Source organism: Histomonas meleagridis (assembly GCF_020186115.1).
Source record: "Histomonas meleagridis strain 2922-C6/04-10x chromosome Unknown contig_16, whole genome shotgun sequence".
In the NCBI taxonomy this organism is placed as follows: domain Eukaryota; phylum Parabasalia; order Tritrichomonadida; family Dientamoebidae; genus Histomonas; species Histomonas meleagridis.
This window is the reverse complement of record NW_027150781.1, coordinates 953,571-976,910: the sequence shown is the minus strand read 5'-3', so window position 1 is coordinate 976,910 and position 23,340 is coordinate 953,571. Positions and strand designations below refer to the sequence as shown.

General features: G+C 28.3%; 6 protein-coding genes across 6 annotated transcripts; 3 read left to right on the top strand and 3 right to left on the bottom strand.

The window, feature by feature from the left end:
- Nucleotides 1-269: 269 nt before the first annotated feature.
- Nucleotides 270-1,820, top strand: GO595_002155 (RhoGAP domain containing protein; the record flags this gene model as incomplete). Its single annotated transcript, XM_067915033.1, has 1 exon — nt 270-1,820. One exon carries the CDS (start codon nt 270-272, stop codon nt 1,818-1,820), a length of 1,551 nt encoding a protein of 516 aa, XP_067777841.1.
- Nucleotides 1,821-2,032: 212 nt separating this feature from the next.
- On the bottom strand, nt 2,033-3,235 carry GO595_002154 (uncharacterized protein; the record flags this gene model as incomplete). Its single annotated transcript, XM_067915032.1, has 1 exon — nt 2,033-3,235. The coding sequence occupies one exon, from the start codon at nt 3,233-3,235 to the stop codon at nt 2,033-2,035; it is 1,203 nt and encodes a 400-aa protein (XP_067777840.1).
- A 4,135-nt stretch (nt 3,236-7,370) lies between these two features.
- Nucleotides 7,371-11,213, bottom strand: GO595_002153 (uncharacterized protein; the record flags this gene model as incomplete). Its single annotated transcript, XM_067915031.1, has 1 exon — nt 7,371-11,213. One exon carries the CDS (start codon nt 11,211-11,213, stop codon nt 7,371-7,373), a length of 3,843 nt encoding a protein of 1,280 aa, XP_067777839.1.
- Nucleotides 11,214-11,882: 669 nt separating this feature from the next.
- GO595_002152 (uncharacterized protein) lies at nt 11,883-12,611 on the bottom strand (the record flags this gene model as incomplete). The annotated part of the gene is made up of 1 exon (XM_067915030.1): nt 11,883-12,611. The coding sequence occupies one exon, from the start codon at nt 12,609-12,611 to the stop codon at nt 11,883-11,885; it is 729 nt and encodes a 242-aa protein (XP_067777838.1).
- Nucleotides 12,612-19,619: 7,008 nt separating this feature from the next.
- GO595_002151 (PIKK family atypical protein kinase) lies at nt 19,620-20,108 on the top strand (the record flags this gene model as incomplete). Its single annotated transcript, XM_067915029.1, has 1 exon — nt 19,620-20,108. The coding sequence occupies one exon, from the start codon at nt 19,620-19,622 to the stop codon at nt 20,106-20,108; it is 489 nt and encodes a 162-aa protein (XP_067777837.1).
- Nucleotides 20,109-20,492: 384 nt separating this feature from the next.
- GO595_002150 (60S ribosomal protein L15-2) lies at nt 20,493-21,107 on the top strand (the record flags this gene model as incomplete). Its single annotated transcript, XM_067915028.1, has 1 exon — nt 20,493-21,107. The coding sequence occupies one exon, from the start codon at nt 20,493-20,495 to the stop codon at nt 21,105-21,107; it is 615 nt and encodes a 204-aa protein (XP_067777836.1).
- Between the last annotated feature and the right edge of the window lie 2,233 nt (nt 21,108-23,340).

Here is a 23,340-nt window from a genome sequence, read left to right as displayed (position 1 = left end):
CTTTATATTTTATAGGGTAATTCTTGGGGTAAATTAAGAGCGCCTCACTTTGTATAAAACGTTTACTTTTCCCCGAATTCAAAATTGACTTAGTTTGCTTGGAAAAAAAAACGATTGCCAAAAATAATCATTTTCAAAAGAATGCCTTCGCCTGATTAAATAAACAAAATAAAGTATTCAAAACATGCGTATGTAAACCCGACACTCGACGACCTGTAACCGTTATAACTTCTATGAAAAAGTATGAAATTTTTGACTGAACACTCCAAATGACTGAACAAAATGTTTATTATCTTTACAAACACAATGGAGAGCCCTACTACTTCAATGCTAAAACGCATGAATGTACATGGGATTTTCCAAATGATGCTGTTGTCATTGACCCAAACACACATCAATATATTACAAAACCAACTAATACAGTACGAAGAAGGACAAGTACATTTGTAGTTTCACATACGAAGAAACCGAGTGGTTCTCTTGAGCAAGTTGACCTAAGCAAGAAGAAGAAAAAAGCACACAAAAAAATTCCAAGGCGACCAAACAAACCTCCAACTGAATCACCACTTACACCGAAGCGCCAAACTACCACCACTACTACTACAACGGTTGATCCCACATCTCTTTGCTATGATGATGGCAAACCGTTATTTTATCCAAAGTCAATAGAATCTGATGCGAACAACGCCGATATTTCAAAACTATTTGAAAGCATTGTGGAAGAAAAGAAAGGTAGGAAATCATCACAAACTTATGGGTTCCAAGAGAAACCTCTCATCGTTACGTTTTTAAAGTTAGAAAAAAACATAGCAAAAACAGCACTTCTTATCTTCAAAACCATTTTGGCTTATACCGGAGTCAAACCATCTAAGAAAGTTAATGGCACAATACAAGAAATTCTTGATTTTCTCAAAAAGGATTCCTCATTAGTTAACGAAACATATCTTTATCTTCTCAAGCAAACCAACACCATTCGATATGACGGTGCATTTATTAAAGCTCTTGAATTATTTCACATAATGCTCTCAACCAATGTTCCTTCCAGGGATTACTTCCCATATATTCTTGGCCATTTGGCACGCATTGCTCTCAACTGTTCTAACGATGCTGCTAAAGATCTTGCATTTTATATATATATTCGGGCAATCTCACAATTCAACACCGAGGAGCCCATAGTCGTGCCTGTCGATTCCATACTTACTGACCCAACCAAATCCACTCGTCAGTTTGGAGTCAGCTTGTATGAGATAATGTTTTCTCAACAACGGACACATCCCAATCTTCCAATCCCCGTTTTCCTCTACAAGATCATCAGTGAGCTCCTTGCCAAAGATTGCCAGCACACGCATGGAATTTTCAGACTATCTGGAAAAACCGTTAATCTTGATCAATATCAATATAGTGCAAATTCGGGAGACTTTAGTTTTTTGGAGTCCATTGATGTCTATGATCTTTCGTCCTTATTTAAGTCATGGATTCGGAGCATATCGGGAGCAATCATATCGAAATCATTAACCGAACGTTTGGGCCAAAGTAAAAAGGAACAGTACATGGACATTGTTAACGCAATGGACATAGTTAACCGAAACGTATTGATGTACTTGGTCGGCTTCTTAAAGAAACAAAGCGAAACTGCAGAAGAAACGAAAATGGACCAAGGAAACCTTGCAATGGTCTTCAGCCCAAACGTAATATATCCGACAGATAACCCGAACTTGTTTGTAAGATTGCAAACTGTTGCGTCCTCTTTCGTGGAATTCTTAATTAACGAATGGGACACAAGTCCATTGTACCCATTACCAACAGTGTTCAAGATATAAAATTCTATTTTTTGTTATTTGTTTTTGCTGTAAAATAATTTTATTAAGCTCATACATTTGTGCAACGATAGAACCAAATGAATGAAAAGTCATCGGATTTATATTCAAAAATTGGATTTTGGAACTGTGTAAACACATTTTTAATACTTTTCAAACAATATTGAAGAGAAAAAAAGGAAAATGTAATCATTTAATCAACCAAAACATAATTTTTATTCATATATTTTTTGTATTTTTTTCTTTAGTTCTCTGTTTTGTTTTCTTACCATGTCAACTTTATATTTCAAATATTGTAAGTCTGGTTCTTCATTTTTGGTTTTCATTCTTTTGATAATTTCTTTCTGAATTGAATTTATCAAATTGCAATAACAATAACAAATATCTTTTAATGTATGTGGAACGACAACATTATACCCTAATGTTTTAATTGCATCTTCCATTGCTTCTCGTAACATATTAATTCTTTCATTCTGTTCTTCCTTCGCTTTTTCAATTTCTTTGTTGTCAACTTCAAAATTTGGGATTGGTTCATTAAGTTCAGCTTCAATTGCTTCTTTTTTCTTTTTAAGTTGTATTATTTGTGCTTTTGATGCCTTGAGTTCTCCTTGAACATTATTTATCTCTTGTTCAAAATCATTAATTTCTTTGTTCACTATATTTCGTTCACATATTTGATCATGCATTTGAGTATAACGTGACTTTAATTCATCTAACATATCAAGTGCATTCAAACGTGAATCAAATGGTAAATTTAATGATTGAAATATTCGAATGCATTGTTCGCGAATACGATCATCAGAATGTTGCCAAATCATTTCTTTTATTTCTGGAATACTCATATTTAAATTATTGCCAATAGCATTTTGAAGTTGAGAAGTTAAAGTAGAAATTTCTTGATCAAGTTGAGAAAGTTCTTTTTGACTTCGCTCACTTTCTTCATCTATCATGGCAATTTGCTTTGAAGCTGCTTCATTTTTTACTTGAAGTTGTTTGAGTCCTTCTTTCATCTGTCGAATTTTTTGTTTGTACTCTGTTTGTTGTGTTGAGAATTGGGTTTTAAGTGTGGACAAGCGTGATTCAAGAGTTTCTGCTTCTTCACGGGCTTCTATTGATTGCTTTTGTAAATCAGCAATTTTTGCAACTAAATCATCTTCTTTTAATGATTGTCCAAAAATCATCTGAAGTCTTCGTGTTATATTCAAATTGGATCTACTGCCTATACTTCTAGCATTTTCAGCACATTTAATATTATATTCGAGTCCTTCAATTTGTATGTCTAATTGATTTTTTAATTTCTTTGATTCACGAAGTGATTTTTGAAGATCCTCAATTTCTTTGATTAGTTGTTGGTTAGTGTGTTCTTCGTCAGATGAGGAGGAAACCAGTTCATCAATCGACAGAGTGTTTCCTTTCATCTCTCGTTAATTGTAAACGTACGCCAAATTTTAACGTACAATTTCAGTTTTTTGGACATATAACGTTTATATCTGAAAATAGAGTTTTGAATAGTTTACATATAATAGGTTGCTAGATCCTGTATCGTCTTTTTTGATTAACATCATCAACAAGTCCTGGTTAGGTAACTTTTTTGTTTCCAGTAAAAGAATTAAGAATGGATTTCGTGTACCAGCGCTTTTGCCTATAGTGTACACTGGAGCAAAAAGAAACAAAAGAAATTCATTTCATGATCAATTTTGATGAGGCTTGTGTAAACTCTTTCATTCCCACCTGAAATTCTAAAAATGTGGCAAGTACGTATGTAGGAAAATGGCAACACATTTTTTGAAAAAAGTGACCATAAAAAAATCTATCGTAGCAATTATTATCTTAATCACAAAAAGTTGTTTCCATATAAAAATTTTATATTCTGAAATAATATTTGGAAATTATTTAAATTATTTTTTCTAGCACTAATCTGGGCAGCTGAAGAAGGTACAGATTATAGATATAGTAAAATTACTCATTTACAAGGCCTGTTTTAAAAGTGATACTTGTTCAACTCCTATCGTTAGGGGCACTTTGCCCATTTCGTTCTATTTTTGCCCAAAATAAAAAACATTAAAATCATAGCTTTGATTTCAGAATATAAACAAATTTATTAAAAAAAAAATATCTTTCATATAAAATTTTAAAAAGAATTAATCATTTTTCTCATTTACACACTCAACAAATTTTTATAAACAACTTTAATAACTATTTTACTTCAGCGATTCTTGTTATTTTTAATTATCAAATTATTAAAATTAATATTAAATAAAACAAATAAATATCTTTAGCATTAATATCAATTCCTTCTTGTTCAAGAAGTAATTTAACTATTTCTATATGATTACATGTAGATGCCATAATCAGTGCTGTACTAATTAATTTAAATATTTCCCAAATATTATTTTGAATTTCCAAATTATTAAAATAAAAACTAAATAAAACAAATAAATATCTTTAGCATTGATATCAATTCCTTCTTGTTCAAGAAGTAATTTAACTATTTCATTATAACCATATTGAGATGCATGAATAAGTGCTGTACTAATTAATTTAAATATTTCCCAAATATTATTTTGAATTTCCAAATTATTAAAATAAAAACTAAATAAAACAAATAAATATCTTTAGCATTAATATCAATTCCTTCTTGTTCAAGAAGTAATTTAACTATTTCTATATGATTACATGTAGATGCCATAATCAGTGCTGTACTAATTAATTTAAATATTTCCCAAATATTATTTTGAATTTCCAAATTATTAAAATAAAAACTAAATAAAACAAATAAATATCTTTAGCATTGATATCAATTCCTTCTTGTTCAAGAAGTAATTTAACTATTTCATTATAACCATATTGAGATGCATGAATAAGTGCTGTATCAAATAATTTAAATAATTTCCAAATATTATTTTGAAATAATAAATTATTAAAATAAATTTCAAATAAAATAAATAAATATCTTTAGCATTGATATCAATTCCTTCTTGTTCAAGAACTAATTTAACTATTTCTGTATGACCTTTATAAGATGCTCTAATAAGTGCTGTTTGAAATAATTTAAATAATTTCCAAATATTATTTTGAAATCCAAAATTATTAAAATAAAATTTAAATAAAACAAATAAATATCTTTAACATTAATATCAATTCCTTTTTGTTCAAGAAGTAATTTAACTATTTCTGTATGACCATTTGCAGATGCTAATGTAAGTGCTGTATTAAATAAATTAAATAATTTCCAAATATTATTTTGAAATTTTAAATTAATCAAATAAATTTCAAATAAAGTAAATAAATATCTTTAGCATTAATATCAATTCCTTTTTGCTTTAAAATGTATGTAACAAGTTCAATATTTCCTGAAAATGAAGCAAAAACTAAAATATTTTCTGAAAGTTGATTATTTTTAAGGAAATATTTTACAAGAAAAATATTTCCAATTTTTGCTGCTTCATTAATGATATTTTCATTAATTTTCATTCCTTCTTTTTCTAAATATGTAAAAATTTCATAATTAAAATATGAAACGCATTTTTCACCTAATTCTTTTAATTTATTAATATCTTTAATTTTATTTTCATAAAGATATTTGAAAATATCATTTCGGTGAAATTCAATTGCTGTTTCATATGCATCTTCAAATGATGAATGATTTTGTTCACATAAATGAATAATTTCTTCATTTCCACCTGCAACAGCCTGTATTTTCAATATTTGCACCATTCATAAGTAAATATTTAAAACATTTTATTGCAGTAAAAAATGCTGCGTAATCAATTAATGTAACATTCCATTTGTTAATAAATGAACATCTTTCATAAAGTGATGGGTCAATTTTCTGGTTAAAATCGAATTCATTTTGTGATGATATTTCTTGAAGTTTTTCGATTTCGTCATTTCGAATTATTTTCACAATTACATTAGGATTAACTCCTTCTTTAATTAATTGCTTATGAAGTGCAAAATCATTCTTCGAAAGTTCTTCATAAGAAATATTTTCTTGATTAAAAAAATATTTATATTTATCTGGTTTATCTTGATTAATATGAACAAAAAATGGTTTATGTATATTTTGAATGATTTTTGATTCATGTAAATTATGCTCATTCATGAAATTAAGAAAATAAAATGATTCTTGTGTGTTTTCTTTAAGAAGAAATTGAGCAAAGATATTAATTATTCTTGTGTTGATTTTATTGTTTTCTTCATATTTTTCAATGTCTTGTAATAATCTCAAATATATATTAAAATTATTATTATTAATCAAAAGAGATGTATATATCATTCGGCTTATAATGATATCATAAGATATTGGATATTCTTTACGGAAATTGGTGGTAATATAATTTGCTGATTGAGCAAAATTACCGATATTCAAACCAAATATTATGTTTTTGAGCGTTGTTAATGTTTCCCATTCGTTTTGAGATTTCTGATTTGTTGTTGTTTGTTTTTGGCGCATTTTGAACTTATAAACTACTCAATAACCTAGTATTGAATTTTTAACGGTCGAATGTTTGCGATTAATTTTTATTATTAAAAAGTCAACTCGATTGTAAAATTTGTGACGGTTATTGAATGGTTTATGAAGAAAAAAAATTTATTTTTAATTTCCAAAAAATGTAGGAAAAAGTTCAAAAACTAGCAAAAGTCCGAAGCTTTTCATAAAATTTCCAATTTGGCATTGCTGTTCTTTATCCTCTGCAACATAACATAGAAAATTATCAAAATATGAATTGCACTTTAAATGATCATTTAAATACAAAATACAAACAAATATATTTTTTGAAGATAAAAATGAAACATTCATTCTTAATGTATACCATACATATTTTAGTATCAATGAACAAGGTGAAAAAAACAATTATACTAATATAGACATCTTTTCTGGAAATACAAGTGTTTCTCAAAGTTATAGTGTTGATTTAATTAGAATAATGTCAATACTTGAAATCACGATTGAAATTAATGGTTACCAATAAGATTGTAAATTTTTTATCAGTGACTTGAGACACAGAGGAATATTTAATATTCACACATGTAAAGTCACTGTCGATGAAAATGAAGATACTACTTATCAATATGATTTTACAAATGCAGCTTATTCTAATGAACAAAAATTACATAATCTAATATTATTAACAATGATTTAACTATCATTGGAAATCTAATAAAGAATCCTATTAATAGATTTTATTTTGCTAAATAGATCTTGTGAATATCCTAAATCTACAATAAATATACCATCAATAGCACTATTAAAACAGATGGTGGTATTGAAGTATAAGACATGCACCATAGAGATGATTATAATAAAGATAATATGTGGATAACTGGAGCAATAGCTAATGTTCTACGTATTTTTTGAAACATTTTGGAACATACTTTACATGAAATATATTACAAATTAAATTTCATATAAAGAATGTTCTAGTTATTTCTCACCCTATTTGCCTAAAAGTCTTTGGTAATAAATCAAAAATTTAGAGTATTATAATATGTTTAGACATCTGAATTATATACAAACATTATCGATAATTCCGATAGAAACACAAATTCTCATCCGGAGTCGCTCGAGTGCTGTATCAGATAAGACGGTATCGGGCGATATGAGTGGCTTATAAAGTCAGCCGCATCGTCAGAGCCCGACGAAGAGTACGATTCCTCTTCGTCATCAGCAGAAAATGCAAGTTCATCAGCAGCAGACGCATCATCATCGTCATTGTGTGTGGCAGCAGCATTCGCGTTGGCTTTGGCATCGCCCATTAATATGCTGTTGCTGTCTGTAACGCTTTTGTCGTCACCAATTAAGCTGTTATTGTCGCCAATTAAGCTGTTGTTATCCGCTATGCTGCTTTCATCGCCTATTAAACTGTTTTCATCACCAATCAAACTGTTGTTGTCTGCGTTTATGTTGTTTTCTATATTTGATCTGTTGTTGTACACAAATTTTATGTTTTTCTTTGGTGTTACTTTAGCGCTTTCATCGCCAACTAAACTATCATTGTCTGTTGTTTTGTTGTCTGTAAATTTAACATTTTCATCGCCAACTAAACTATCATTGTCTGTTGTTTTGTTGTCTGTAAATTTAACATTTTCATCACCAATTAAACTGTTGATGTCTGCTATACTTTTTGCATCGCCAACTAAACTGTCATTGTCTGTTGTTTTGTTGTCTGCAAATTTAACATTTTCTTCGCCAACTAAACTGTCATTATCTGTTACTTTGTTATTTTCTGTTACTTTATTGTCATCTGTAAATTTAACATTTTTATCTCCATTTAAGCTGTCGTTATCTTTAGTTTTATCATTTTCATTACCGACTAAACTGTCGTTATCTGATTTATTTTTATTATTCTTTAAGCTATCATTGTCATCTTCGTTTAAACTGTTATTATTATTTATTTTATTATTTTCATCTTTAACATTTGATTCGTTGTTACTTTCTGATTCATTATTATAATCATTGCTCGTACTTATTGAATTAGTTTTCTTGTTATGTTCAACTGATTTTGTTCTATTCTTTAATAACAAAAACGGATTACTGCTGTTCGGTTTCATCACTAAAGACTTCGATTTAAATGATTGACTTCTTTTCATCTTGAAGATATTCTTATTGAATCCTTCTCCAATCGAATTAAATCTGTTTGAATCTTTGCTTTTATCTTCCAAAAGTATATTATCATTCGTTTCAGGTCCTAATGAATTATATTTCTTATATATCTGTTGACTTGAATTAACTCGATTTAATGAACTTGCGTTTTGTATTCGTAATTGTAAATTCCATGCAGCTATGAATGGATTCTCGTCTAAATTCGGCGGATTGTTAACTTTTTTCTCTTCTTTTTTATCATTTTCGTTTTCATTATTATTATTATTACTAACACTTTTAGAGTTTTGTATTCGTAATTGTAAATTTCGCTCTGCAATAAATGGATTATCTTCTAAATTAGGCGGATTATTGACTTTTTTCTCTTCATTTTGATTTTCTTCTTTTTTATCATTTTCGTTTTCATTATTATTATTACTAACACTTTTAGAGTTTTGTATTCGTAATTGTAAATTTCGCTCTGCAATAAATGGATTATCTTCTAAATTAGGCGGATTATTAACTTTTTTCTCTTCGATTTGCTTTTCTTCTTTTTTATCATTTTCATTATTTTCTTCTTTTTTATTGTTTTCATTATTTTCTTCCATTTTATTATTATCATTATTTAATTGATTTTCATTTTCGTTATTATTGTTGGTATTAACACTTTTAGAATTTTGTATTCGTAATTGTAAGTTTAGCTCTGCAATAAATGGATTCTCTTCAAATTTCGCTGGACTGTGAATCTTTTTCTCTTCTTTTTTCTCTTCTTCTTTTTTATCATTTTCGTTTTCATTATTGTTAACACTTTTAGAGTTTTGTATTCGTAATTGCAAGTTTCGCTCTGCTATGAATGGATTCTCTTCTAATTTCGGCGGATTATTAACTTTTTTCTCTTCATTTTGATTTTCTTCTTTTTTATCATTTTCATTATTTTCTTCTTTCATATTATTATCGTTATTTAATTGATTTTCATTTTCACTATTATTATTACTAACACTTTTAGAGTTTTGTATTCGTAACTGTAATTTCCGTTCTGCAATGAATGGGTTCTCTGTAAATTCTCCTCTTTTAGGTGGCGTTGGTATTGGTGGAGTTTCAATGTCGTTTGAACTTTTCGAGTTCTGTATTCGCAATTGCAAATTTCGCTCTGCTATGAATGGATTCTCTGCGAATTTCGGACCAACGGAATATCTTCTTTTTATTTGCCTATTCTTTTCTACGACGACTTGATTATCTTCGTTATTAGTTGAAACAGGGCCCAAAGATTTAATTTGTTGCTTCGATTCATCCACTTCTTGATTTGTTGATAATATCGAATCGAAATCATTGTTTTCATTGTTTGTATTTAAACCACTAAATTTACTAAATGATACACTTAACGAATTCTTCCTTTGCAGCTGTAAGTTATGTTCAATAATTAATGGATTATCTTTCATACTAATGAATGAATTTTGTCGTCGCATTGGCATTATCTTAAATGGCTGAACTTTGACGCCCTCAAGTGATTTCCCTGCAACATACGGGTTCTCGCTTGTGTTTGTGCCTCCAACTGAATTAAATCGTTGCGAATTTCCTTGTTCTTGTGAACCCGAAATTGGATTTTTAATACGATTTAACCCAAGCGAATTAAATCTTTCTCTATTATTATTATTATTGTTATTGGTGTTACTAAGTCGTGGAATCATTTTGGCTGAATTGGATTGCAATCGACGATGTGTATTTTCAATTTGTTCAATTTCCCCTGATGACGATGATGAAACAGATTCGGCATTGTCACTTTCTGATTGTATGGAACTTGCTGATGATGAATGTTCTTCTTCCTCAAAACATAAGGAGTTGTCACTTTCTTCTTGAGATTCAATAAGTTTAGTAGTGGCACTTTTAACCGACTTCGATGATGGTGATGTAATATGTTTGGGACTGGAAATAGGAGATACACTCTCCATGTTATATCCTGATATTTGCTGGACGGTTTTGTTAAAATATGAACTTAACTCGTTTTGAGTGATTTTGTATTTCTTGGAATTAGTTTTAATTGATGATGTTGATGACGAAAATTGATTCATAATCTTGCTACGAATGGATATAAATTGATTCTTGAGATTCCGTGATTGGTTAGCTAATGATTCTTCTCGTTTTGTTTTGTGCTTGGATAATTCTGATATTAATTTTTCATCAAGTATAATGATTTCTTTCTCTTGGCGTGTCTTGATTTGGGATCTAAGAAGTTTGTATTTTTTTTCTAGTTTAATTTTCCTTTGCTTTTGCTCGTTTTCAAAGATTTGATCTCCTTTTTGTTTTGTACGAAGTGCTTCATCAAACTTGTTATTCCGAGCTAGAAGTTTAGCTTGGTTGTAGTAATCAATCTGTGCTTTGATTGGTTTGCTTCTTGATTGTATTAACTCAATTGAAAATTTTTTCTCGATTTCCGTTAATTCATTAATGTGTTTGTTTTGCATTTCTTGAAACGAAAAATCGATTTTCTCTCTAATGGATAATTCTGATTCTTCATATTTTTTTTCTATTTCATCGCATTGATTTTGATAATCATCATATGCTTGATTCACCTCATCAAAAATTTTGTCTTTAGTTTCTTCAACAATTTTCAAAAATGCATCGTCCTTTTTTATACGTATGATGTCTTCAATTTTGCGCGCTTCAGCAAAATTGAGTTCTTCAATATATTGTGATTTTTGATCTAGTAGTTGTTCAACCGTCATCTCGCTGTAATCATCTTCATATTTTGATTGATTAGATCCATTCTTATTTCCAATTATTTGGTCGAAAGACCCGTAGGAGATGGTTGACATTGATCTAACTGAAAAGTGCTGCGAATTTCTCAAAATTAAAATATTTTATTATCTAAATATATTTAAACTTATTATTTATATATTGGTTATTATATAGATAATATTTTCAATTTATATTTATGATTAAATTCCAATATTTCGATTATAGCATGAAGAAATACAAAAATATTTTTATTGATCATAACGTACGAAATCATGTCCTTGGAAGCAAAATCGAATTTCTGAATGATTTTTTTATAATATATCGGAGATTATTCATACAACATGATAGGGTGATTGATATTCAGAATATTAGATCAGAAATTCATGACAAAGAAACACAAGCTTCAGGATTCGTTACATTTTTGTGCAACCGCAATTTAAAAAAACGTTCAAATTTGAATTGACTGATGACTTTTTCATCGTATCGTGGGAAACTGTATATACGTTGCCTCACACTGAAAAAAGGCCGTTATCCAGTTTTGGCGCCAAAAACGTTATTTGAAATTCGAATTCAAAAAGTCGGATATTTTGACAAAATATTCGACTGAAATTTTTCATTCAATGGAACGATCATTTCAAAAAAATATTCATTCCAAGATGATGCTGTACAAAACTTATTCGTTTAAATACTTAGATAAGTGAATAAAGTTAAAAGAAAGGTGATTTACTATTCATTTTTTATCAATCTCATCCAAGATCATATTGTCCTACTGCTTCATTTTGAAGTTGTTGACATGCAACTTCTACAAAATCTTTATTCGCTAAAACTTCCCAATATTCCTTATCAACTTGTAACATCGCAGCACGAGCAGCGCGTTTTGCACCTTCTGGTGTTGATGGTGTGTACTGAAGATAGTTTTGGTTGGTATTAGATCTTTTTCTTGATGGCTTTGGAACATTTGGAGGATTTCTGTGGGAACTAAGTTGTCCTTGAGGGAGGATATAATATCCATTTTCATCAACCTTTGTTTGTCTGTATTCAAGGTACCCATTCGTGTTGAATTCTTTTTTATTGGCTTTGAATGGATTCTTTGCTTCTTTTGATAAATGAAAATATAATTTAACCTTTGGTTGCTCACATAATAGTGTGCCTTCAATTAACCACATTTTAAGGTTGACATTGCAAACACCATTTTTTGGAAAGACTGAAACTGGAAATTGTATGAGTGCAAGCCATTTTCGGTTATTTTGAGAATCCTCACACCAAAATCCTAAGGTTACAATTTCTGTATCTGCTGTGACAGGAATTTCTAACAGTTCATCAGAAAAGTCGATATTCCTCTTATTATGATCAAGTGAGAAGGATGATTTTTTGGTTCCTTTCACACTCAACGAGAAAAATATTATTGAATCTTCGCTTATGCACTGTTGATCATATCCTGATAATTTCTTTATAATAAGATATAACACAGGCATGGAAATTTTTGATATATTAATAAACCATAGAAATGAAATTTTTGTGATGATTATGCATTTAAATGCTTTGAAATTTTTCAATATTTTACTTGTAACAAGAATGATTACAATCATAATTAATTGATATAAATAAAAAAAGTTTCGAATATTTGACATTTTATTTCTATTTAATTTGTTTAGGAAGATTTTATTGATTTTTTGTTTATCTATATATTGAACGTTGGTTTTATGCTTGTATTCCTTGTTTGCTTATGTAGATTTTACGTTATTATAAAAAAGGTTTCTATTTTTATATTGTATATAAATTATTTATATATATATAATAAATATTATTATCATAAATAGATTGAAATCATTATTAATTCATTTATTTTATCATATAAAATTACCAACAATGGTGTTAATTTTCATTTTGTTGTTACTTTTTAGAAACCAAAAAAAAACTCATAAATCAATTTTTTGCATAAATATAGTATGTTTATTTTCTTGTTGATTAATTTTCATCACATGATAAATGAAAAACATTTTTAATCAAACCAAAATATTCATTTATAAATTTGAAAATATAATATAAGTTAATTTTCCAATGACTATAAAAAAATTTTATAAAGTTCAAGAAAACATTAAGTAATGAAGTAATTATAAATTTCTTATTTTAACAAACTTATTCTTTCACTACCATAATTCTTCAAACAAACAATTTTAACTAAAAAAATTTTGGAAGTTTTGATTGATGAATTAGAATATATTTTTATTTTTGAAAATTTTTAAGAAAATGTTCCATTTACTCCACAAGGTTTTATTGATTTTTAAATCATTTTAAATTTAGAAGAATTTTAATCTATTCTTTGCGCGGTCGATTATCTTTGGTTTCATTTTTGGGTGTACCATAATTTTAACGGTTTAAAAGCACCAAAAATGGAACAAATTTTTATCAAACTTCAAATTCCTTCGACATTAAACGAGTTAATTCATCTCTCTGAAGTAACGTGGAAAGGAATTTCAGATAATCTTATTACATTACAAACTGATGAGCTAAATAATTATATTAAGAATTCTCAAACATATTTAGTATCATTAAAGACATCAAAAGAGCAACGTCGATTTCAACTTATTACAATTGGTTTATTTTGTTTATATAATTTTTTTATTAATGATACCACATTTTTTGAAGAATTTGTTCCATATATTTATACATCCAATGACATTGTCTCACTAAAGTTTTCTGCGTATGTTGTATCAATTATTACATCAGAAATTTCACCAAACGATAATGGATTTCGATTACGTCAACTAGAATATGCGTTAAGCATGATTAAACCTGAGCAATCAAATCCCAACAATGTCATATTAGGCCTTTATTTACTCAAATTATTATCCACCACGATTCCAAATATCTTTCATATCCATCATATTGAAATTCAAGAATTAATATGGCCATGGCTACTTAACAATTCCAAAGACATTCGTCAAGAAGCGCTTAATGTCTTTGAGAAGTACACAATATTTTTAATCAAATATCAAGGCTATAAATTATCGGTAACATTTAATTCCTTATATCAAAAAGCGATTGTTCATTTATTATCAGCACCCTCAGATTGTCCACAAGGAGTTATGAATGTCTTAATCATCTTATTAAAAAAGCGAAGTGAACTTTTTAAATCACGTTCGAATGACATATTCGAAGTTATATATCCATTTTTACAAAGCAAGAAAGTCGAAATCAAAGCCATAGCCATCTCAACCATATCATATTTAACCATTTTAGATCACAACTTATTTCATGAGTCGTTATTTGTTCCTATATTTCAGTCAATGATTATACCACGTAACACTATACTTAAAGAGTCATTACCATCGATTAGTATCATGTTAAAGACTATTCCGAATTATTTTAATGATACACATTATTCACAAATCTTTTCGTTATATAAATATATATATAAAGAAACCGAATTAATACCGAAAATGTTCAAAGTTTTAAAGAATTTAATCAAATATAAGAAGAATGACATAAAGTTATTCCAAGCGCAAATATGGGAATTCATATCGAATTATATTTTCACGCAATATTTCATTAAGTTCTTTCGAATCATCATCAAAATCGACCAAAGTTTTTGGCAGATACATTCAGCGCAAATATTACAATTAATATTAAACAATTTACAAGACAAACAAATCACAAATGAGGTATTAACTAATACGATTTTATTAATCATAGAGTTACCTCCATTAATTAATAATTATAAGTTAATGATAACATCTCCATTACGTAACTTAATGTACAATCAAAACGAAAACATTCGAATATTAATACCAAAAGCTTTATTACATTTAATTACAAATGGAAATGAAGAAATTACACAATTAAAACTTATACAAATCCTTCATCAAATCATCGAAATATCGACGTCTGATGATAGTTGTAAAGTACGAATTTCATGTTTAAACTCATTTAATAATTCACATTATAAATATTTAATACATCCGATGTTTTTTCATTTTTATCAAATGTTATCTCATGACGTATCACCTAAAGTTCGGAATAATTGTTTTTTGTTACTAAAGGAATTAATAAAATATTCGCCCTTAAGTATTAATTCAATTATTCGGAACTCATTAATCGATACATTATATTCATTACAATGTTCAAACTCATTACAATTACAAGTACAAAATGCAAAAGTTTTACCGATTTTGATATCTGTTTCATCATTTTTATTAAAATTATATTCGACAACAATTATCCCAATTATTATTAATATGTTAAAACAAAATTATCAAAATAAAAATGAAAATGTTAATAATCCATTAAATAATAAATTAAAATCAAAACTTTCATTTTATTTTTTCGAATCATTACATGAATTTATAAAAATTAATTATAAAATTTTAACGGATTATTTCTTTGAAGTTTTAAACATTTCAAATATCATTTTAAAAGAATTTAATAATAAAAAATTAAAAAAATCGATAATTTCATTAATATTCGATTATATTAATTTCTCAGGTGATCCAATCAAAGTATTAAATTCTAATCCGGAATTATTATCAACTATTTTCAAATTAATCGAAAACTCAAATTCACGGAAATTAAAAATTAATTGTTTAAAGTTAATTGGATTATGTGGTGCAATATCACCGAAACGTTTACCTTTAAAGCCAAATAATAATAATGAAGATAACAAAGATTTACCTGATTTATTTTTAGTAGGTACAGCATATTCATATAATGATTATTTCTTAAAGATCACATTTAAACAATTAAAATTAATTTTATCTAATAAATCATTAAAAAACTTAAAAATTAAAACTTTAGCATGTGCAATTGAAGCGTTAAATGTTAAATCAACAATACCAACAGATTATTTCTCACAATTAATACCAATTATATTAAATGAAATCGAAGAAAGTTATACAAACTCAAGTTTAAACTTATTACAAAGATTAATCATTATAATGGGTCAACGAACAGTACAATTTGTACCAGAGATAATGAATGTTATACATAAAATTTGGAACAATTCATTAATGTCTGGAATATTATCAGTTGTTGCTGCATTAGTTGATAAAGTAGGACCCGATTTTTCACCATATGCAACAAAACTAATCACAAATTTATTAAATGTATTAACTAATTCATTAATATCACATCCAGAAGATGCGTTATTATGTATTCCATTATTAGCTAATATTTGTCCTTCATTTCCACATTTAAGTCAATTAATGATACCACATTTTTGTAATATTATTATGAAAAAAGACACAAATAAAAGTATTAAAATATGTACATTAAATTCATTACGTTTCTTAATCCAAAGAACAAAACCTAATGATAATATAACTATAGTATTAAAAGTCGCATTAACTTATTGTATTAATCCAGATAAAGAATTAAGTTCAATAGCATTCCAAGTGTTATATAGTGTAATGATTCGATTAGGGAATAACTTTAATAATTATACACATAAAACAGTTGAGAAATTATCACAGAATAAGGCATTAACCAAAGAATTTAATGATATTAATGCTGCTTTAATGTTAGGGAAACCAATCCAATTAACAGATTTCTCATTTATAAATATCGATGGATTATTACCATCATTTATAACTAATTATGAAAAACAAGAAATATCAAATGTTCGACCATTATTTGATCAACATGTATTATCTACATTATCTACACCTAAACATTGGCAAACATGGTTTAAGAACTTTGTACTTTCATTAATTAAATTAAGTCCTTGTATATCAATTAGTGTATGTTATGAATTAGCAGAGATTCATAAACCTTTAGCTAATTCTTTATTTTATCCGGCGTTCTTAAGTATATGGATACATTTAAATGATGACGTACAAAGTTCTTTTTCTTTATCAATACAATTAATATTAGTTCGACCTAATTTACCGAATGATATATTACATTCTTTTACCGGGTTAATTGAATATATGGATCGCGCTGAAAAGCCTTTATTAATATCTCAAAATTCTTTAACGCCAATATTTAAAAATGCAAAATGTTTAGCTTTAGCATTACATAATGAACAAGAAAGATTAAATGAAGGTGGATCTACTATATCAAATGAGATTTTGGATTCATTAATATCATTAAATAGTTCATTAGGTAAATCTAATACTGCTAAAGCTTTGTTTAAATCAAATATAGTATCTGAAGAATGGTTAATTAAATTAGGGCAATGGAATGATGCTTATATATATTATAAACAAATGTTAGAATTATTCCCTAAGAATGAAGAAGGGTTTATAGGGTATATAACTTCATGTAGTAAACTTAGATTATATGATAAAATTAGAGAGAAAACAAATGACTTCTTAAAATTCGATCATAAAGTTCAAGAAGAAACTTCATTAGATTTTATGGACGCATTTTTCTTCTCGAAAGAATATGAAAAAATGCTTTTTTATAGTGACTTTTGTTCTGATGATTTAATCGAAGGGAAAATCAAAAAGATTTTAGCATTAATTATGTTAAACAAAAAAGAATTAGCACAAAATATTATTAATTCGACATTTAATTTAATTAGTGCTCAATCTTCTTCTTTATTTGGTAACTCATATCGTTACGAAAGTTTATATCAAATTATATTAAATTGTCAAGTATTATATGAATTACAAGAATTAATTACACAAGAAATTAATACGAAAAATTGGAATAATCGAATTAGAAACGTCGAATATATTAGTAATGTTTGGTGGCCTTTAATCATTAATCGAATGACATTTACACCACGTGATGAAACAATTTTAATACATTTTTTAGAATTATTAATACGAGAACGTCAATTCGATGTATTTAATTCAACATTAAAATTATTATTTCCTAATTTCGGTAATAATAACTTTACAAATCCTTTAGTCATATTACAATATTATAAATATCAATGGTTAATTGGGAAAGATAAATCTCAAACAATCCAAAAATTAAAGAATTTAATACATCATTTGTTAGTCCAACATTATGATCCTTTAAAATTACCATCTTTTGTTGTATATTTTGTTGATTGGTCATTAATTCATAGTGCTAAAGATCCGAAAAGTTTAAAAGATGCTTATGAATTATTAAAACAAATATTATCATTTCCTAAACAAAATTATATAATATGGCAACGTTGGGCAACAATTAATTATCAAATCTATCAATTATCAAACAAAGATTTCAATGATCAAAATGATAAAGATAAATATGCAATCGAAGCAATGAAAGGTTATATTCATTGTATATTATCAGCAGGCAAAGGTAATTTCTCTGAAATTATACAATTACTTTCATTATTTTTTAATACTGCTTCTAATCCAAATATATTTAAAATGATATCACAACATTTAATTCGTTTACAATCTTCTTTATTCTTAGATACGATACCTCAATTAATAGCACAACTTTCTCATAATACAAAGTCAACAATACAATTAGTAAAAAATATATTGGAAGGTATATCACAAGAAAATTATCAAGAATTAATATTCCCATTACTCGTAGCACAATCTTCAAATGATATCCGTAAGAAAACAGCTGTTCAAGAAATATTATCTTCAATTAGTATACGACATTCAACTTTAATGAGACAAGCGACAATTATGCAAAATTGTTTATTGTTAGCAGCCGTAACTATATTTGAGAATTGTATTCGTTGGATATATCAATATTTCGATTTAATACATAAGAAACTTTATGATGAATCAAAAGAATTATTAAATAATATGATAAATATTATCATGAATCCTCATACGACTTTCGATCGATTATTTCATCAAATTAATTTCTCAACAATACCAAACTTAAAAAAATCAATAATTGATAATAATAATGAAGAAATTAATATATTATTACAAGAAATGTTACAAGATATCGAGAAGTTCATGAACAAATTATCTCATTTACTTGTAAGTGATGTATGTCCTGAACTATTAAAGTTAAATGATACCGAAATTTTAGTTCCTGGAGCTAATAATAATATAACTATTAAAAGTTTCGGTACTTCATTTAATGTTTTAGGCTCTAAAAAAAGGCCACGTAAAACGTCAATATTTGGTAGTGATGGTAATGAATATAAATATTTGTTGAAAGGTAATGAAGACTTAAGATTAGATCAACGTGTTATGCAATTATTTCATTTGATTAATACCCAAATTAAATATGATTATTCTTTAAGTTCTGATGGTATTAATATTAGAACTTATATAATTATTCCATTGTCTTCCGCAGTGGGATTAATTCAATGGGTGGATGGAAGTGATACTTTCCATAGTTTAATATCTGAATATAGAATTGTTCATAATAGAGATGTGACGATAGAACATAACTTAATGATCGATGACACTTTTTCAAATATTGATAATTTGAGACCAATTCAGAGGCTGGAGACGTTAATTAACACGGCAAACGTAACCGATAAGGGGGACCTCAGAAAAGTGTTCTGGCTAAAATCGAGATCAAGTGATTCATGGCTAGAGAAAACAACAAAGTTCGCAAGGTCTTCTGGACTAATGTCGATAGTAGGGTATGTGTTAGGACTCGGTGATCGTCACCCTTCTAATTTCATGATAGATAGAAATACGGGTGACGTAGTACATATCGACTTCGGCGATTGCTTCGAAGTGGCAAGAAATAGAGTGCTGTTTCCAGAGTTAATACCTTTCAGATTGACAAGAATGATCGTGAACGCATTCGGCGCATTTGGTATCGAAGGTGACTTTAGACCGGTCTGCGAAAAGGTTATGATGTTGGTGAGGGAAAACTGTAACTCGTTAGTTTCGGTGTTGGAGATTTTCGTGCAAGAACCAATACATGATGAAAATAATACTCAATTGCTGACTGAGAAAATCATGCCAAGAATTTGGAATAAAATAGTCGGAACTGACTTCGAAAGCGAACAACAACTGACAGTAAATCAACACGTGGAATTACTGATCGAAGCGGCAATGGATCAATACAACTTGGCGAATCTGTACAGTGGATGGTGTCCATTGTGGTAACTTATTATTTGTTTTTTAAATATTTTTATAATTTTATGTTTTTTAATATCTTTTTCTTGCTAAATTTATAAATTTTGATGATATCATAATGTTATTCATATAGTTTCTTATCTAATTAATTAGGTGATGTAAAACTTCCGAATAAGCACATTTAAGAATATGAAAAACATATGATAACACACAGATATTTCATAACCAATTAGATGATTATTGATTTATATATTGGAAATTTCACATATTCCTTTGTGATTCTCAATTGGAACTCTCTAAATCACAATCAATTAAAAATGAGTTGACCCCCCCCAAATTATTGGGCCACCCCATTATTTGCATCGTCAAACAAACCTACTTAATTTTTGACAAGCCTGGTCGGCCTTTATTTACATGGGTGCTTATTCATATCTCCGCGCATTATGGACAAAGAAGCAAAGCGATGTCATGCGCTTCATCCTTCGTCTCCGCTGCTGGGAATACCGCCAACTTCCAGGGCTTGTTCGTCTCACACAGCCAACACGTCCAGATAAGGCGCACCGCATGGGCTACAAGGCCAAGCAGGGCTACGTCATCTACCGCCAGCGCATCAGGAAGGGCGGCCGCAGGAGAGTCGCCAAGAAGAACAGGATTTATGGTAAGAACCGTACCCACCACATCTACAAGTTAACGCCAAAGGTCAACCTCCAAAACATGGCCGAAATGAAGGCGGGAAAGGCGCTCCCATCCCTCCGCCTCCTCAACTCATATTGGGTTAACGAAGACGGCGTTTTCAAGTATTACGAATGCATCTTCGTCGATCCAATGCATCCTGCAATCCAACACGACCCAAAGATCAACTGGATCGTAAGCTCAAAGCACACACACCGCGAATGCCGCGCACTCACATCTGCTGGACGCCGCCACCGCGCTTTGATGGGTAAAGGAAAGGGATACCGCAAGATGAGGCCATCACGCGACGCTGACTGGAAGATCCGCAACACAATGAAACTTCACCGCTTCCGCTAAATAAGTAAAAGGAATTTTTTTTAACCATTTCTTACTATTCATATTGTGAAAGAATATCGAAATGTAAACATATGATATGTATTAATTCTTTGTTATTATTCATATTGCATAAGATTATCGAAATGTAAACATATGATATGTATTAATTCTTTGTTATTATTCATATTGTAAAAGATTATCGAAATGTAAACATATGATATGTATTAATTCTTCGCATTCATCGTTTTTGGTTATTGATTCTTGTGTTACTTCATCAGCAATGAATATAATTTCTTCCAATTGATTATTTACATTTGCGTAATTTATAATTTTTAGTATTGCGTTTAATATGCAGAAAGTTAATTCTTCGTTTACATATAAATATTGTATGAATACATTTAATACTTCGAAGTTATCAACGTTACTATTTGTATGAACTATTATTGAAGCCAAGCATTTTGTTCCTATCTCATTTACTGAATACGGACCATTATCAATGTTCAACATTATTAAATTGAACAATTCTTTTTGAATTGAACATTTTGTCTTAATTACATATTCAGTAATATAATGAAATATTTCCTTTTTTAACATATTTGAATTGGTATTTATATATTTTAATGCGCACATAATACCGACATTTCCACTTTTTATGGACTCATTCACTGAAAGAATTTTAAATAATTTCGATAAAACTCTAAATCCAATTGATATAGTTCGAATGTATGGACTAGAAAGAAGTGATTCGAAATTTTGTACATTTGAATAACAAAAATTTATAAGATTTATATCATTTGATTCGATACAACAAACGATTAATGGAATTAACATTTTTTGGATATTAAAACAATGCGATAAAATACATCGATAAAACATAAAGAACAAATTTGAATAATTAAAATCTTTTATGTTTTTGATATGTAATAGAATAGTGATTAAATAACTCAGAATTTCTTTGGTTATGTTACGTCTTTTAAGAAGTGGAAATAAATCTAAAAATGTTTCTGATGCTCGTTTTGATATATTGGATATAATAGAAAATGCAATGTTCGACACGTTTCCAGAATCATTATCAATTATAGAATATAAAACATATTTATGAGATATTATAAATTGATCATAAATTTCATTGTTCTTGGTAATGATATTAATAATTTTTAAAGAATCTTCTGGAATAATATGAATGAAATTAAAAATCGCTTCCAAAACTAAAGGACTTAATACATATTTAGCGTCGTCAATAAGTAAAGAACTAAGAACTTCAATACACGAAATTATCTCTTGCTCAAAATTATTTATAATAAGATTTTCGAGTTCAAGTAAAAATGTTCCAATATAAAATGATTGGCGATTGATTGGAATAGAAGCATTATATAACTGCTTGTTCATGTCTTCTCTTATCAAAATTTTGCATTTGGAGATTTCTTTTGCGTTCTTGTAATTCATGATTTTAATTAATACATCAAAAGCACATCAAAAAAAAATTGAATATAAATGTAACGGTTTTGACGAACGTTTAATTTCTAAAGTACGATAAAACTTTTTGTAAGGCAATATCAATATAATAGGGAAATACTGAAAATAGACCAAGAGTACCAATAATTATTAAAACTATAACAATTGAACCACAAATGATTCCTATTAATAATTCTAATGAAATTTTATTATTATTTGAATCATAATTATCATTTAAATAAAAAACAGTAAAGAAATCTGAATAATAACTATAGAATGTGGTGTATGTAATAACTTTATAATCATAAAATACAAATAATGAAACAAAATGTGTGTATGTGGTAACGCTAAAAGAAATTGTATCTGAATTAGATAAATATGAATACGAAATTATTGTTTGTGTGACTGTCATAACATAAATTAATGTTTGGGAATAACTTTGACTTATAGTGACACCATCAGAAATATTATGTGATGACATTTGATAAGGAGTAAAAGCATCTGAAGAAGTGAATGTACTTGTCGCAGGAAATGTAAGTGTTGGATCAAATGTCATCGACGGATAAAACGTAGATGATGGATCAAATGTAGATGATGGAGAATATGTATTTGACCCTGTAAATTTTAATGTTGGTGGAGGGGTACATCCTTCTACTGATGAAGAAAAAATATCTAACTGACCAAATGTAATATTTTGATATCCGTTTGTCACCAGAACATTTGGCGATCCTGAAAAAACATATTCTCCGCCAAAAGTTGGTGATGTTTCACCATAAAAATAAATACAATTAAGGCTATT